Source organism: Coregonus lavaretus (assembly GCF_964263955.1).
Source record: "Coregonus lavaretus genome assembly, chromosome: 9".
In the NCBI taxonomy this organism is placed as follows: Eukaryota; Metazoa; Chordata; class Actinopteri; order Salmoniformes; family Salmonidae; genus Coregonus; species Coregonus lavaretus.
The window spans coordinates 1,617,180-1,632,550 of NC_139996.1; the positions used below are offsets into that span (position 1 = coordinate 1,617,180).

General features: G+C 46.0%; 1 protein-coding gene across 1 annotated transcript; it reads right to left on the reverse strand.

The window, feature by feature from the left end:
* Positions 1-5,983: 5,983 nt before the first annotated feature.
* On the reverse strand, positions 5,984-14,471 carry LOC311134628 (large ribosomal subunit protein uL4A). The gene is made up of 10 exons (XM_084168364.1): positions 14,400-14,471; positions 13,496-13,667; positions 13,166-13,272; positions 12,539-12,677; positions 11,486-11,610; positions 11,147-11,276; positions 10,407-10,563; positions 9,053-9,136; positions 8,595-8,715; positions 5,984-6,117 (listed from the first exon to the last, which is right to left on the reverse strand). The coding sequence occupies exons 1-10, from the start codon at positions 14,400-14,402 to the stop codon at positions 6,052-6,054; spliced, it is 1,104 nt and encodes a 367-aa protein (XP_084024490.1). The 5' UTR covers positions 14,403-14,471; the 3' UTR covers positions 5,984-6,051.
* Positions 14,472-15,371: the final 900 nt, after the last annotated feature.

Here is a 15,371-nt window from a genome sequence, read left to right on the forward strand (position 1 = left end):
GGCCATACTGACCTAGATCCAGCTGGCCCAGATGAGTTCAGGACAGCGGGCTCTACTGACCTAGATCCAGCTGGCCCAGATGAGTTCAGGACAGCGGGCTCTACTGACCTAGATCCAGCTGGCCCAGATGAGTTCAGGACAGCGGGCTCTACTGACCTAGATCCAGCTGGCCCAGATGAGTTCAGGACAGCGGGCCATACTGACCTAGATCCAGCTGGCCCAGATGAGTTCAGGACAGCGGGCTCTTATCGACCCTGGTCACTATATAGGGAATATGGAGCCATGTGAGATGCTCTATCCCTTTCATGTATTCTCTCTGCGGTGCAGTATCAACGTGTTGAGAGAGGAATCAAATAAAACAGAATAGAATAGAGTAGAACAGAACAGAACAGACTGGAACAGAGTAGAGTAGAGTATAGTATAACAGAACATAACAGAACAGATTGGAACAGAACGAATAGAACAAAACAGAACAGAACATAACAGAATAGAGTAGAACTTAACAGGACAGAATTGAACAAAATAGGATCTAGAAATAGGTCAGAATAACACGGCTCCCTATAAGAAGAGATGCAGTCTTAACGGTACGACAAATAATGATCCCTTCGTGTTCCTAAGTTGTTGTGTACTTTCTTTCTGTGACAAAGTTACCAAAGTTAGAATTCAGAAAGGTTAGCGTTATCCTCGTGTCAACCTGTGTAACACCACAGGAGAAAGGAACAACAGCTTAACAACAGGAACGAACTCCTAGATATGTTTCCGCTAGGGTAAACCTTCCAATGTGACGGTGAACCAGAACAGAAGTGTGAATATAATTAGATGCTATATTTTTAACCGTGTCAATTTGACCAGTTGAACCGTGATATGATAGGTTTGACAGAGAAGACCGATATAGTGTTTGGAGACCTGCGATTTCCAAATGGTTGTTCTTCCTTCATTAGATACTGTACATAAATATCACATATCAGCCGTATGGTTCAACTATTAGATAAATAAGATGTTGCCCTACACACATACGTCCACATCTGACCAGAAACTAATAATGAACGTTTCAAGAGTGGAAGTAAAGAAACATCAAATGCTTCAACTTTTATTTCTGACCCATTGTGTGTCTGTGCGTGAAAGAGAAGTCATATATTGCTGAGTGTACCACTACAATGTAATTTTTCTAAAAACGGCAGAGTTTGTCTGGAACCATCGCACAGGAAGCCCAATAACTTGTTAGGTCCTGTCGGTGAGCACCAGTACCACTGTCTGTGGAGTCATGGACAACAGGACACTGTTCAGTACTGCAGATTACACTGAACAACCACAATCTGCAGAAGTCATATGCGGGATTCGAACCAACAACCCCTTCGGCCCACAGTGCAGTCTTAACCACTGGCCCATCCAGCCACATTAGTGAGCAATATTAGTTAACATTTCAAAGAAATACCCATTCCTGCAAGAAAGAAACAAAAACAGAAAAAAGAAATGCCTCCTACTATTATCAAGGATAAGTCATTTCATGGCAAGGAGAGCAACACGATCATAGGCTACTGACTTAAAACAAGTCTGAACATGATTTTCAACTAAAGGAACACAGCAGTGGTGAAACAGAGGTTATTGTTTTGAATAGGCCTAATCTCCATGTACTGTATAACCTCAAATATTTGAGTTACGGTGGAGTGAGCTTCTGTCATTGAATCCTGTCTACTGGTCACTGTAACCAACTCAACTCATAACGCGCAGTACCACTATAATCCACTAGGTGTCAGGCTTCTCCACACTAAACCATGCTGTCCGGAAGACCGGTGTAAATATTGCCGTGACGTAACAACTCAGAACCGTTCACCACCCACAAGAGAAGACGAAATAGTCATGTCTTTCACGGTATCTAGTCTGTACAGTGTTCTTATATCTGATTGTCTTGCGCAAAGTCAGAGCATATAGGTGTGAATTAACCTGTATTCCAACTGATTCATAGTTGATTTCACGTATCATTTAGATATTCAAACCGACCTGGATTGGATTGTTCTAGACAGAAAGCACCTCCCCTCTCTCCCACCTCCCCCCTCTCCCCTCCCTCTTCCCCCTCTCCCCTCCCACTCCCCTCTCCCCTCTCCCTTCCCCCACTCCCCTCTCCCCTCTCCCTTCCCCCACTCCCCTCTCCCTTCCCCCTCTCCCTTCTCCCCTTCCCCCCCTCCCTCTCCCCTCCCTCTTCCCCCCTCCCTCTCCCCTCTCCCTTCCCCCTCCTCCCCTCTCCCCCCTCCCTCTCCCCTCTCCCTTCCCCCTCTCCCCTCCCTTCCCCCTCTTCCCTCTCCCTTCTCCCTTCCCCCTCCCTCTTCCCCCCTCCCTCTCCCCTCTCCCCTCTCCCTTCCCCCTCTCCCTTCCCCCTCTCCCCTCTCCCTTCCCCCTCCTCCCCTCTCCCCCCTCCCTCTCCCCTCTCCCTTCCCCCTCTCCCCTCCCTTCCCCCTCTTCCCTCTCCCTTCTCCCTTCCCCCTCCCTCTTCCCCCCTCCCTCTCCCCTCTCCCCTCTCCCTTCTCCCCTCTCCCCCCTCCCTCTCCCCTCTCCCTTCCCCCTCTCCCCTCCCTTCCCCCTCTTCCCTCTCCCTCTCCCTTCTCCCCTCCCTCTCCCCTCTCCCTTCCACCTCTCCCTTCCCCCTCTCCCTTCTCCCCTCCCCCTCTCCCTTCTCCCCTCCCCCTCTCCCCTCCCCCTCTCCCTTCTCCCCTCTCTCCCTCCCCCCCCTCTCTCCCTTCCCTCTCTCCCTCCCCCCCCTCTCTCCCTTCCCCCTCCCCCCTCTCTCCCTCCTCCCTCCCCCCCTTCCCCCTCCTCAAATTTTACATTTACATTTTTAGTCATTTAGCAGACGCTCTTATCCAGAGCGACTTACAGTTAGTGAGTGCATACATTATTATTATTATTTTTTTTTTTCATACCCCCCGTGGGAATCGAACCCACAACCCTGGCGTTGCAAACGCCATGCTCTACCAACTGAGCTACATCCCTGCCGGCCATTCCCTCCCCTACCCTGGACGACGCTGGGCCAATTATGCGCCGCCCAATGGGTCTCCCGGTCACGGCCGGTTACGACAGAGCCTGGATTCAAACCAGGATCTCTAGTGGCACAGCAGTGCCTTGGACCACTGCGCCTCTCACCCTCCCCCCCCTCCATCTTGAAGAACCATTCCCTCCCCCGGACATATTGGAATCTTATGTGTTCCAACTGTAGTAACTGTTCTGGTGGTTACTGTGGTAACTCAGATGGTATACTCTGTCAGACAGGCTCAAATAACAACCTGATGTTATTCATTATAATCTAGCAGCATGATCTATGTTGAAACTTTTCTTCTACAATGTAAAGTATAGGCCAACTGTAGAATCTCTAAAAGAAACGCATTTGTTTGAGAGCTCTTGTAGAGTATGATTCCCAGTCAGTGTAAATACACTTCAACTAACCATGTCTTCCTCTGTCGACTCCTCCAGGTGCATCAGTTCATCAAGCAGTCAGAGGTTGACTGTGTTGAGCCATAGGACTCAACTAGCCAGTCACTCCCACAGTGTTGTCATGTGACAGGGACCAAGACGCCTTCTATACACCTTGGTTCTGTCCCAATTATCTCTGCTTACTCCCAAACTGTGCCCTTGTTCACTTCCCTTTACTGGTTAAAAAATGGTAGAAACTCCCAGTAATGCCTCTGCCAATCCAATGGTTTTAGATGTTTAAGTAGTGAACTGCACCTCTACTCTGAATAACGTAATGCCTTCCAGAACTGCACCTCTACTCTGAATAACGTAATGCCTTACAGAACTACACCTCTACTCTGAATAACGTAATGCCTTCCAGAACTGCACCTCTACTCTGAATAACGTAATGCCTTCCAGAACTGCACCTCTACTCTGAATAACGTAATGCCTTACAGAACTGCACCTCTACTCTGAATAACGTAATGCCTTACAGAACTGCACCTCTACTCTGAATAACGTAATGCCTTCCAGAACTGCACCTCTACTCTGAATAACGTACTGCCTTCCAGAACTGCACCTCTACTCTGAATAACGTACTGCCTTCCAGAACTGCACCTCTACTCTGAATAACGTAATGCCTTACAGAACTGCACCTCTACTCTGAATAACGTAATGCCTTACAGAACTGCACCTCTACTCTGAATAACGTAATGCCTTCCAGAACTGCACCTCTACTCTGAATAACGTAATGCCTTCCAGAACTGCACCTCTACTCTGAATAACGTAATGCCTTACAGAACTGCACCTCTACTCTGAATAACGTAATGCCTTACAGAACTGCACCTCTACTCTGAATAACGTAATGCCTTACAGAACTGCACCTCTACTCTGAATAACGTAATGCCTTCCAGAACTGCACCTCTACTCTGAATAACGTAATGCCTTACAGAACTGCACCTCTACTCTGAATAACGTAATGCCTTACAGAACTGCACCTCTACTCTGAATAACGTAATGCCTTCCAGAACTGCACCTCTACTCTGAATAACGTAATGCCTTACAGAACTGCACCTCTACTCTGAATAACGTAATGCCTTACAGAACTGCACCTCTACTCTGAATAACGTAATGCCTTACAGAACTGCACCTCTACTCTGAATAACGTAATGCCTTCCAGAACTGCACCTCTACTCTGAATAACGTAATGCCTTCCAGAACTGCACCTCTACTCTGAATAACGTAATGCCTTACAGAACTGCACCTCTACTCTGAATAACGTAATGCCTTACAGAACTGCACCTCTACTCTGAATAACGTAATGCCTTCCAGAACTGCACCTCTACTCTGAATAACGTAATGCCTTACAGAACTGCACCTCTACTCTGAATAACGTAATGCCTTACAGAACTGCACCTCTACTCTGAATAACGTAATGCCTTCCAGAACTGCACCTCTACTCTGAATAACGTAATGCCTTACAGAACTGCACCTCTACTCTGAATAACGTAATGCCTTCCAGAACTGCACCTCTACTCTGAATAACGTAATGCCTTACAGAACTGCACCTCTACTCTGAATAACGTAATGCCTTACAGAACTGCACCTCTACTCTGAATAACGTAATGCCTTACAGAACTGCACCTCTACTCTGAATAACGTACTGCCTTACAGAACTGCACCACTACTCTGAATAACGTAATGCCTTACAGAACTGCACCTCTACTCTGAATAACGTAATGCCTTACAGAACTGCACCTCTACTCTGAATAACGTAATGCCTTACAGAACTGCACCTCTACTCTGAATAACGTAATGCCTTACAGAACTGCACCTCTACTCTGAATAACGTAATGCCTTACAGAACTGCACCTCTACTCTGAATAACGTAATGCCTTACAGAACTGCACCTCTACTCTGAATAACGTAATGCCTTCCAGAACTGCACCTCTACTCTGAATAACGTAATGCCTTCCAGAACTGCTTTGGTTTTACCATCATAAACATCAGGGGTGTATTCAGTAGGTTGTCAAGGTCTTAATTGATTAGTTAAACGTAAAGGCTGTTAGTTAGCCCCTAGCCTGGTTAGTTAGCCCCTAGCCTGAGTACTGGCCTGTTTACCATGACATGGAGTGGAATGATAACGTGGTACCAGACTAGCTAACGACAGTAAAGGCCAGTATTACAACACAGAGCTAGGTGTACAGGTCCAGTGTAACATCACAACACAACTAGGTGTACAGGTATTTTTGTACTTTAATAAGCCTGTTAAACTTGTCCAAATAATGCTAATAAATGTGGTATTATCACAGTATGTAATTGAACTCATTGCATCTCAGCTTTCATTAATGAACAACAAAATGTTGCACTCACAAGTATTAATGATCAGGGTCCCTGATGGGTTCATTAATGATCAGGGTCCCTGATGGGTTCATTAATGATCAGGGTCCCTGATGGGTCTTTGTCATGCCAAATCCATGAGGTGTCAAGAGAGTTCAAGAGTAGACAGACCGGTATAGAAATGAAATGACAAATGGGGTGTTTTTCTATAGATTTTATTTGAAACCATCTCTGAAGCCCACAGTCTGTTAGAAGAGAAGCGCTGCTTTATGCCTTGGCTGGGGCCGGCTTTACAGACCGCTTCTTCTTAGGCTTCAGCATCTTGGCCTTGATCTGGGAAGAGGGGTAGAGGGGTAGAGGGGGGCGACAGGGGTAGAGGGGGGCGACAGGGGTAGAGGGGGGCGACAGGGGTAGAGGGGGGCGACAGGGGTAGAGGGGGGCGACAGGGGTAGAGGGGGGCGACAGGGGTAGAGGGGGGCGACAGGGGTAGAGGGCGACGACAGGGGTAGAGGGGGGCGACAGGGGTAGAGGGGGGCGACAGGGGTAGAGGGGGGCGACAGGGGTAGAGGGGTTGCGACAGGGGTAGAGGGGGGCGACAGGGGTAGAGGGGGGCGACAGGGGTAGAGGGGGGCGACAGGGGTAGAGGGGGGCGACAGGGGTAGAGGGGTTGCGACAGGGGTAGAGGGGGGCGACAGGGGTAGAGGGGGGCGACAGGGGTAGAGGGGGGCGACAGGGGTAGAGGGGGGCGACAGGGGTAGAGGGGTTGCGACAGGGGTAGAGGGGTTGCGACAGGGGTAGAGGGGGGCGACAGGGGTAGAGGGGGGCGACAGGGGTAGAGGGGGGCGACAGGGGTAGAGGGGGGCGACAGGGGTAGAGGGCGACAGGGGTAGAGGGCGACAGGGGTAGAGGGCGACAGGGGTAGAGGGCGAGAGCAACTTGTCATTAGGACAATATAGGAATTCAGGAAATGTAGGATATTGATGTGGGTCAATTTCAATGTATGAATAGGGGTCATAGAAGCAGGGATTTCTGATGATACGGAAGGTCCTTCTACCAGTACTCATACGTCAGTGTTTAGGTGCAATTGGGAGGAAGTATGTTTGTCATGGGAACAGAGTATTTTACAGGCTTCATTCAGAACTTCTGTTAGATATCAGGGTTCAGAAACACGGACCAAAGTGGAAGCTCAGTGTAGAATACTCATACTAACCCTACTATTTGTGACGCGCATTGAGTATGTAGTATGTTTATTGGTCATAGTATGGTATAGTTAGTATGCCAAAAGTTCCCGGATGTCGTACTAAATTCACCAAAATACGAAGCATAAAAAATACGAAGCATACAAGCAGCGGACACTATTTCCGTGCTTTTAGGGCCCATAATGCAATTGTTCAGAAAAAGGGGCATGGCTTCACAACGTTTTGAGATTGGAAGAAAATATGCAGCCGAAGTCCAATGAGAGCGGACACAAATTCACTGCTTTAATTAATTTTGACAAAAAGTTAAGAAATGTTCCCAATGTAATGAAGTCAAAGACTTTTCAAATACGTTACGTTGGCTGACAATTTGTTAGCTACGCTATCCTTCCGAACCTCATAGCATTACAGCAGTATGTACCGGTATGTTAGCAGTTACCTAACGTTAGTTGGTTCCTAATACATCCAACTTGCTGGGCGGTATATTAACTACCTGCTATCTAACTACCCAACATTTATTACATTTTTTTTTAACATTTTAGTCATTTAGCAGACGCTCTTATCCAGAGCGACTTACAGTTAGTGAGTGCATAATTTTTTGTATTCATACTGGCCCCCCGTGGGAAACGAACCCACATCCCTTCCGGCCATTCCCTCCCCTACCCTGGACGACGCTGGACCAATTGTGCGCCGCCCATGGGGTCTCCCGGTCGCGGCCGGCTACGACAGAGCCTGGACTCGAACCAGGATCTCTAGTGGCACAGCTAGCGCTGCGATGCAGTGCCTTAGACCACTGCTCCACTCGGGAGTATTATTGACGTGATGATTCACATCATTCTTAGCTAAGTGGTATAGTCATTGTGAGTGTCAATGGACATTGTTAATTCTGGCTATCGAGCGCAGAATTACTGATGAATTTACAAACGCTCAACACCCGTCAAATATGGCCGGTGTCAGTAAATGCAGGCAAAAAAAATGCGTAATTAAAATTGTCTGGATAACATGAACAGTCTGACCGGCTCTGCTGGGGCGAGTAAAATGGTCAGAGTGCTCAGTGGTTCAGAGCTGTTCTCTCATTTGTGCCTGGAAGTAGCTAGCAAGCTAGCCAACGTTAGCTTGGGTGCTTGACTGCCGTTGTGAGGCCAGAACGCTCTGATCAACCCTACTCCTTGACCAGAGCGTCCAGTGTGTGCTCCGAGAGCGAAACCCTCAAATTACGAACGGACATTCTGACAACGTTCTGGATTTACGAACGCCCCAGAGCGCACTCTGGCACTCCAGATTGAATTTACGAACACAGCCGAAATCGTAAAATGTGTAGCTAGTAATTTTTGTATGCTAACAAGCTAGCGAGAGGTTGCACAGCAACAAGTTCCGGCAGACAGGCATTTACAGTATACTAAAATGAACTGATAGTATGAAGCATATACTCATTATGTAGTATACAGTACGTTAGCATGGGTATTCAAACACAGCTCTAGACTAAAAGACTAAAGACCCCGTTGAACATGATTTTAGTCCAGGACTTCGCCAACTGGTTCACCAGTTTCCCTATTATACAGGCCTTTATGTGCAACCGAGGGCCATAGCCGGCCATTTTGGTGGTATACTCACAGCCGGGTCATGGAGCAGGATGGCTTGCCGTCTGGCTGTCTTGGCGTAGGGGTTCAGCTTCATCATGATTCTCAGGTTCTTCAGAGGGTTCTTCTTCAGGACCCTGCGCCTGATCTTCTTGCTGTGAGGAGACCAGACGGGGTCAGTAGGAGGGAAAATCTAGCGTTGACGAAGGCACACTTAACTACATAGTGCACTACTTTAGACCAGAGCCCAATTGACCCCAATCGAAAGTAATACACTATATTAGGAAGAGGGCCCCTTGGGATGCAGCCTATTGTAAAGGCTCAGGACTTCATTAAAAATCAGGATTCAGAAACACAGACCTTAAAAGTGGAACCTCATGGCTTCATGTCACAATGGAGGATAACCCATAATGCTCTGTACTACAGTACCCATAATGCTCTGTACTACAGTACCCATAATGCTCTGTACTACATAAAGTGAGCAGGTCTTACTTTGGTGCACGAAGTGCTTTCTGGATCTCTTCACTCTTCAGAATCCTGCTCAGATCTGTGTTGGTCATCTTGTGCATGGGCAGGCTGGAGGAGAGGGACAGTGGTCAGAACACATAACGACTGGCAGCACCTCTACGGTTATTATGGTGGTTAGCAGCAGAACATTAGAGCCTTATCAAAACTCAGAACTTCTGGTAGATATCAGGATTCAGAAACACGGACCGAAGTGGAAGCTCATCACTGTAGAAATTAAATAGCTCTCAAATCTGCTACTAACCAACACACTAAAAACGCCAGTCCTTGAGTACCCCCAACACGTTGTAGCCCAAGACAAGCACACCCGATTCAGCTGGTCAAGTAATCAAGCCCTCAAAGACTTGAATCAGGTGAGTTTGTTTGGAGATGCAACAACAAAGTGCTTTTTTGGGGGGGTTCTGGAGGACTGATCTGGGGCAACATCACGCCCAACTGGTTGACATTACTAACTAGTTGAAACGACTAACTTAATTTCAACCAGTTTTAACCAACTACGAAGACAGGGCCCAATGAGCCTTAGGACCCTATGCACCGGTGGAGATCCGAGGAGACTCGTCTGAAGTCGGAACCGCCGATATGCCAACCTCTGTTTGTAGCCCAAACCTTTCGGACGCTACCAAACTAAATGGGACCCCACGGTGGAAAGGGGATATTCTCACGAACATAACTGTGTTCTCAGTTTTGCTTTACGAGCCCCACGGGACTCGTCTGAAGGTAACCGGTACCAGATTTTTTAAAAACGAAAAGTATGAAGGTAGTTTTGCCTACCCCCAAAAAAGGGATTAAAAGGTGTTCAAAAATATAAAAACGTCTCATCTCCTAGATTTAGGACAGACACTTCAAAAACTTGTTTGGGATGTATTTTTTGACTGTACTTTGCCATAAATGTGTTTATGGGGTTTATATTTTATCAAATAATTGTTTATACCTAAAAGGTCCTAAATCAAACAGTTAACTGATCCATGGTATGGAAATATTAAAACAATTCCACGTCAGCTTAGCACCCCCTCGTCCCCCAACATCTTAGTCTAAATAATTAACTATTTGAATTGATTTATGAAATTAGACAACTGTATGGAAAGTAGATTCTTAATGTTAATTAGTCGGTACAGAATAAAACAACCGTTTGTTATGCCAATTCATTTAAGGTGGTCATATTGTTTTAAACAGAGCTGGTAGTTTAATACCTCAGTAGTAACTCCACGTTGACAGGCTAGATTGGAGTTACCATGTTCATCAGATCTCCACAAGAACATAGGGGTCCATTAAGGACCGGGTCCATTAAGGATCGGGTCCATATAACCCTAGTTTTACTGACTTGTAGTCCACCTTGAGAGAGGCAGATTTGCGCCAGGTTCCATAGAGCTGGTCCAACTTGCGGAAGGCGGACTCGGTCCAGATACAGAAGCGGCCGACGTGACCACCGGGGGCGAGCCGGAGCAGGTTCAGCTTGTTCACGTTCTGCAGGGTGATGCCTGGTAGATGGATGGGAAGTATTGAGTTTTAAAACAGAGAAACTCAAAATCAGTTTCCTACACAGTGGCAACTACAGCCAGACAGTTTCTATTGAAAAGAAACTCATCTACATTTGTCATTTAGATTAGCAGATGAATGGCATTCTCCATTATCCCTTTACAGAAATTCATTATCCATGTTTATTTATTTTTCCTATGCAACAAAAAGAAGATACTAATCACCGCTACATGGAGGCAGTGTCTGAAACAGCACCCTGTTGCCTTTACTTCTGCCAAAGTAGTGCACTATATAGGGAATAGGGTGCCATGTAGGACACACCAGGGTAGACTAACCAGTACCTACCAGGGTAGACTAACCAGTACCTACCAGGGTAGACTAACCAGTACACACCAGGGTAGACTAACCAGTACACACCAGGGTAGACTAACCAGTACATACCAGGGTAGACTAACCAGTACATACCAGGGTAGACTAACCAGTACATACCAGGGTAGACTAACCAGTACATACCAGGGTAGACTAACCAGTACATACCAGGGTAGACTAACCAGTACATACCAGGGTAGACTAACCAGTACATACCAGGGATGTTTCTGAATGCCTTGGTGACGCCTTGGTCTTGGTTGTAGATGATGCACGGTCCTTTGCGCTGGATACGCCTGCGATTCCTCATCTTACCTTTCCCGGCACGCATTCGCTGGGACGCGTACACCTGCACAGATCCACAATATCACCTTCATTATCTCATCCACTAAGGACACTCACTCATACTGTCACGCAATGGCTCACCACTCCCATTAAAATCGGGATTCAGAAACACGGACCTGGAGTGGTACATCACTGCTTCATTTCGCTCATAACAAGACGTCGAAAAGTGAACCTTGACAGTGAGACAGTATTAAGTATAGCTATATTATTAACCTTCTTGATGTCGTTCCAGGCCTTGAGTTTCTTCAGCAGCAGCACAGCCTCCTTGGTCTTCTTGTAACCCTCAACTTTATCATCAACCACCAGGGGAACCTCTGGGATCTCCTCAATCCGGTGTCCTGAACGAGGGGAGGCCATCTATTTACGGAGATCTATAGCCTTCTAATTCCTGACAGGGATATACACCCCCTGAAGGTGGGGATCAGGAGAACCATTCTAATGCATTATACTACTACAGTACCAGCTTCATTATACTACCCTAGTACTAGATTATATATTTTACTACTACTACCAGCTTCATTATATAGCAATGTACAGTTTCTCTAGCAATAGCTACATTATATTAATATACAATATCTTATCAGAACTTTTGTTTCGTCAACCCACAGTGCCAGTTATAAGACAGCCGGCAAACCGTCACTGCAGTGTCAGACGCAAATTACACCATCATAACAAGTCATCTTTAATGAATCAACATTTTAAAGGGATAGTTGTGGATTTTGGCAACGAGACCCTTTACTTCCCCAGAGTCAGATGAACTTGTGGATACCATTTTTACATCAGTGTCCAGTATGAAGGAAATTCTAGGTAGTTTTGTGAGCTAATGCTATCTTGCGTTAGCCCAATGACGGAGTCTACAGGAAGACACGGAATGCTAGGTGTTCCAATAGAATGCTAGGTGTTCCAATAGAATGCTAGGTGTTCCAATAGAATGCTAGGTGTTCCAATAGAATGCTAGGTGTTCCAATAGAATGCTAGGTGTTCCAATAGACTTCCAGTCACTGCACTAGCGCTATTTAGCACCTTCCTTCAAACTGCACTCATACAAACGGTATCCATGACGATCTGACTCTGGGGAAGTAGATAAAGGGACCCCTTGCCAAAATCCTGAACTCTTTAAGAGCCTGTTGTTTTTTAAATGCATAACAGGTGTCTAGCAAAGAGATGATTAACTAAAAATTAGAACTCGTATAAGGTTAAATACATATATTTACACTGGTAAGACAGCTGTGCAGTGAGTACATCAGAGGATGGTGGGCGGCGTACCTTTTGACATGACAAGTGCGGGCAGGGCGGAGGCAGCCAGGGCGGAGCAGATGGCGTAACGCTTCTGTGTGGTGTTGATCCTGCGGTGCCAGCGGCGCCATGTCTTGGTGGGGGCGAACATGCGGCCTCCACGACACATCTACAGTCACTTGGGTCAAGGAACTGCTAAACAAGGCAGAAAGATTCAAGCCAGGGAATCAACACTAAGTGGTCTTTAGTCTAGGGCCAACCTTAATCTGTGTCCCGGAAACCGGCCCTAAATGTGTTTGAGTGCCTTGCTCAGACTCAATGTTCGTCAGCCACTTGTGCCAGCGTACGACATCAGGCATAATGTCACTGTTCACAGTGTAGGACGCAAATTACACCATCACTGCAAGCCTCCGACTGTCTAGTCAACCTCAGCATGCATTACCACCAGGGCTTTGTTCATTAGGCAACAAACTGATGAACACTCCAAAACAGTGAGGTACCATTAGTACTTATCCAATGAGAAACTTGTATTCCCTCTACAAAATGTTCAGTTACAATGACCCATAATGAACACCACCCCGGCAGCACATTTGTACCCGTTACAGACATCGTAAAATTAATAGGAAATGTTTCATTTTGTCTGTTAGAGAAGGATACATTTCCGAAAGCTCCCTGACCAGAGCGGTGGGTACCACCTCCCCTCACACGGGGAATACGGGCCACGGCCCGGCCTGTACCCCAGGACTCAGCGCTGGTCTGGTGACCTGTAACCCAGAGAACACACAGAATGCATTAGAACCTGTCCTGTATACTTTACCCTTGTCAACAGGCCGCTATAGGTTTTATGGTACAGATGAAAGCCATTCAGAACTTCTACTATAATCACTGCTCTCAGAAACACGGACCGAAGTGTCAACTCATCAGTAAAGCTTGTCATCTGTCTCCAAAAAAGCAATGTTTATTTGACATGTTGAAACAATCACTCACCGGCCAGTTTGCTGACAGCATAGGGCTGACGGTTGTTCTTGCGCATGTTGGTGTGCACAAAGTTGACAATGTCAGGGCGGATGGGAGCCTTGAACACGGCAGGCATGACGACATTTTTGCCTGAACTCTCTCCTTTCTCGGAGTAGATCGAGATTAACGGCCGGGCACAAGCCTGAGGAAGACAAAAAGGTCAGGGATAGGTTATCCTGCAATAGGTTACAATGTACCTAATCGCATGTAGATAGTTAACCAACAGTCTACATCTGAAACGTTAAACGTCAGCCAACATAGCTAGTTAGCCGTCTTGCTCAGACTCAGTTGTCGTCATTCACTTGCGCCAGCATATGACCGTAGGCATCGGTCGACTGATCGCAAAGTAGGACGCAAATTACACCATCATAGCAAGTAAATGTAGTTTAGTTCTGAAATATATTCAATGTAAAATAACGACCAATTCACAGTATTCCTTGGCTTGTTTATTTGCAGCTATGTTAGTAGGTAGCATGCAAAAACGGATAATGTGTCAGCTTTGGATGTGTTATATGTTGGTAGCTAGCTGGTGTCAGCAAATGTCTACCTGAACTATGGTTTACTAAGTAAATACTCACAACAGTTACATGAGGAAAGGTATACTGGTTTACGAATCTCACGTATAATTGAGAAAACCCGGCTTTATGGCCTGTGTTATTGCAAAGGAAAGTACACGTGACTTGGCTAAAACAGTGCCCATCCAAAATGGCGCCTCGTGTCAACTTCGTTCAGATTCGACATGGAATAAAGTTAAATGTTTTTACCTTGTAGAGATTTTGGCGAGACAAGCGTTTGGTTTGGGAATATACATTGCTCGCGAACGTTGACGTCAAATGGTATATGCAACTGAAACCAAGTTAGCCAGGATTCTCACCATTTTGATATTTTTGTTTCGGCTCCCAGGGAACCTCGCTCTTCACTCAATGGCGGCCACAGGAGAAAAGGAAGTTGGTACTACAACTCACACGATATATGCTTCCGACAACGTCACACTTCCGGCAACTTAAACTTTCAATAAATGCAATACTATAGAGGTATATTTTTTCTATTCTAAATCAATATATTTAACCTTCTATAAATATCGATACTGAAATACTATACAACGGCGAAAACAACTTTCATAAATGGGACTATCTAGGTCTCTACTGCGCAGTACGGCGGAGGAAACAAGGGTGGTGACCGGACTACTTTCGTGATAATTATTTCTTTTTCATAAATAAATGTAGCTACCGCATGTGCCAAAATACTTATTTTGTCTTACAAGTGAAATATGAATTGATCAAAAATAAAAAATAAATGGTGTTTTCAAATGTTTGGCTAGCTTGTTAGCTGACTAGTTTGCTAACGTTACTTATCTGACTATTTTCAATCTTTGCCTGTTATTGTTTTGTGCAGCTAATGTTAGCTTAGTTAGTTAGCTAACGTTTACTAGCTACAGACAGATGTATCTAGTTAGCAAGCTAGCTAAATAATCAATTGACTTTGGGGGGGGGGGTGAATAGTTATGCACGCCCATGGGACCACACAGCCGTCATACCACTCAGGAAAGAGACGGATTCTGTCTCCTAGAGATGAACATACTTTGGTGCGAAAAGTGCAAATCAATCCCAGAACAACAGCAAAGGACCTTGTGAAGATGCTGGAGGAAACCGGTACATAAGTATCTATATCCACAGTAAAACGAGTCCTATATCGACATAACCTGAAAGGCCGCTCAGCAAGGAAGAAGCCACTGCTCCAAAACCGCCATAAAAAAGCCAGACTACGGTTTGCAACTGCACATGGGGACAAAGATCGTACTTTTTTGAGAAATGTCCTCTGGTCTGATGTAACAAAAATAGAACTG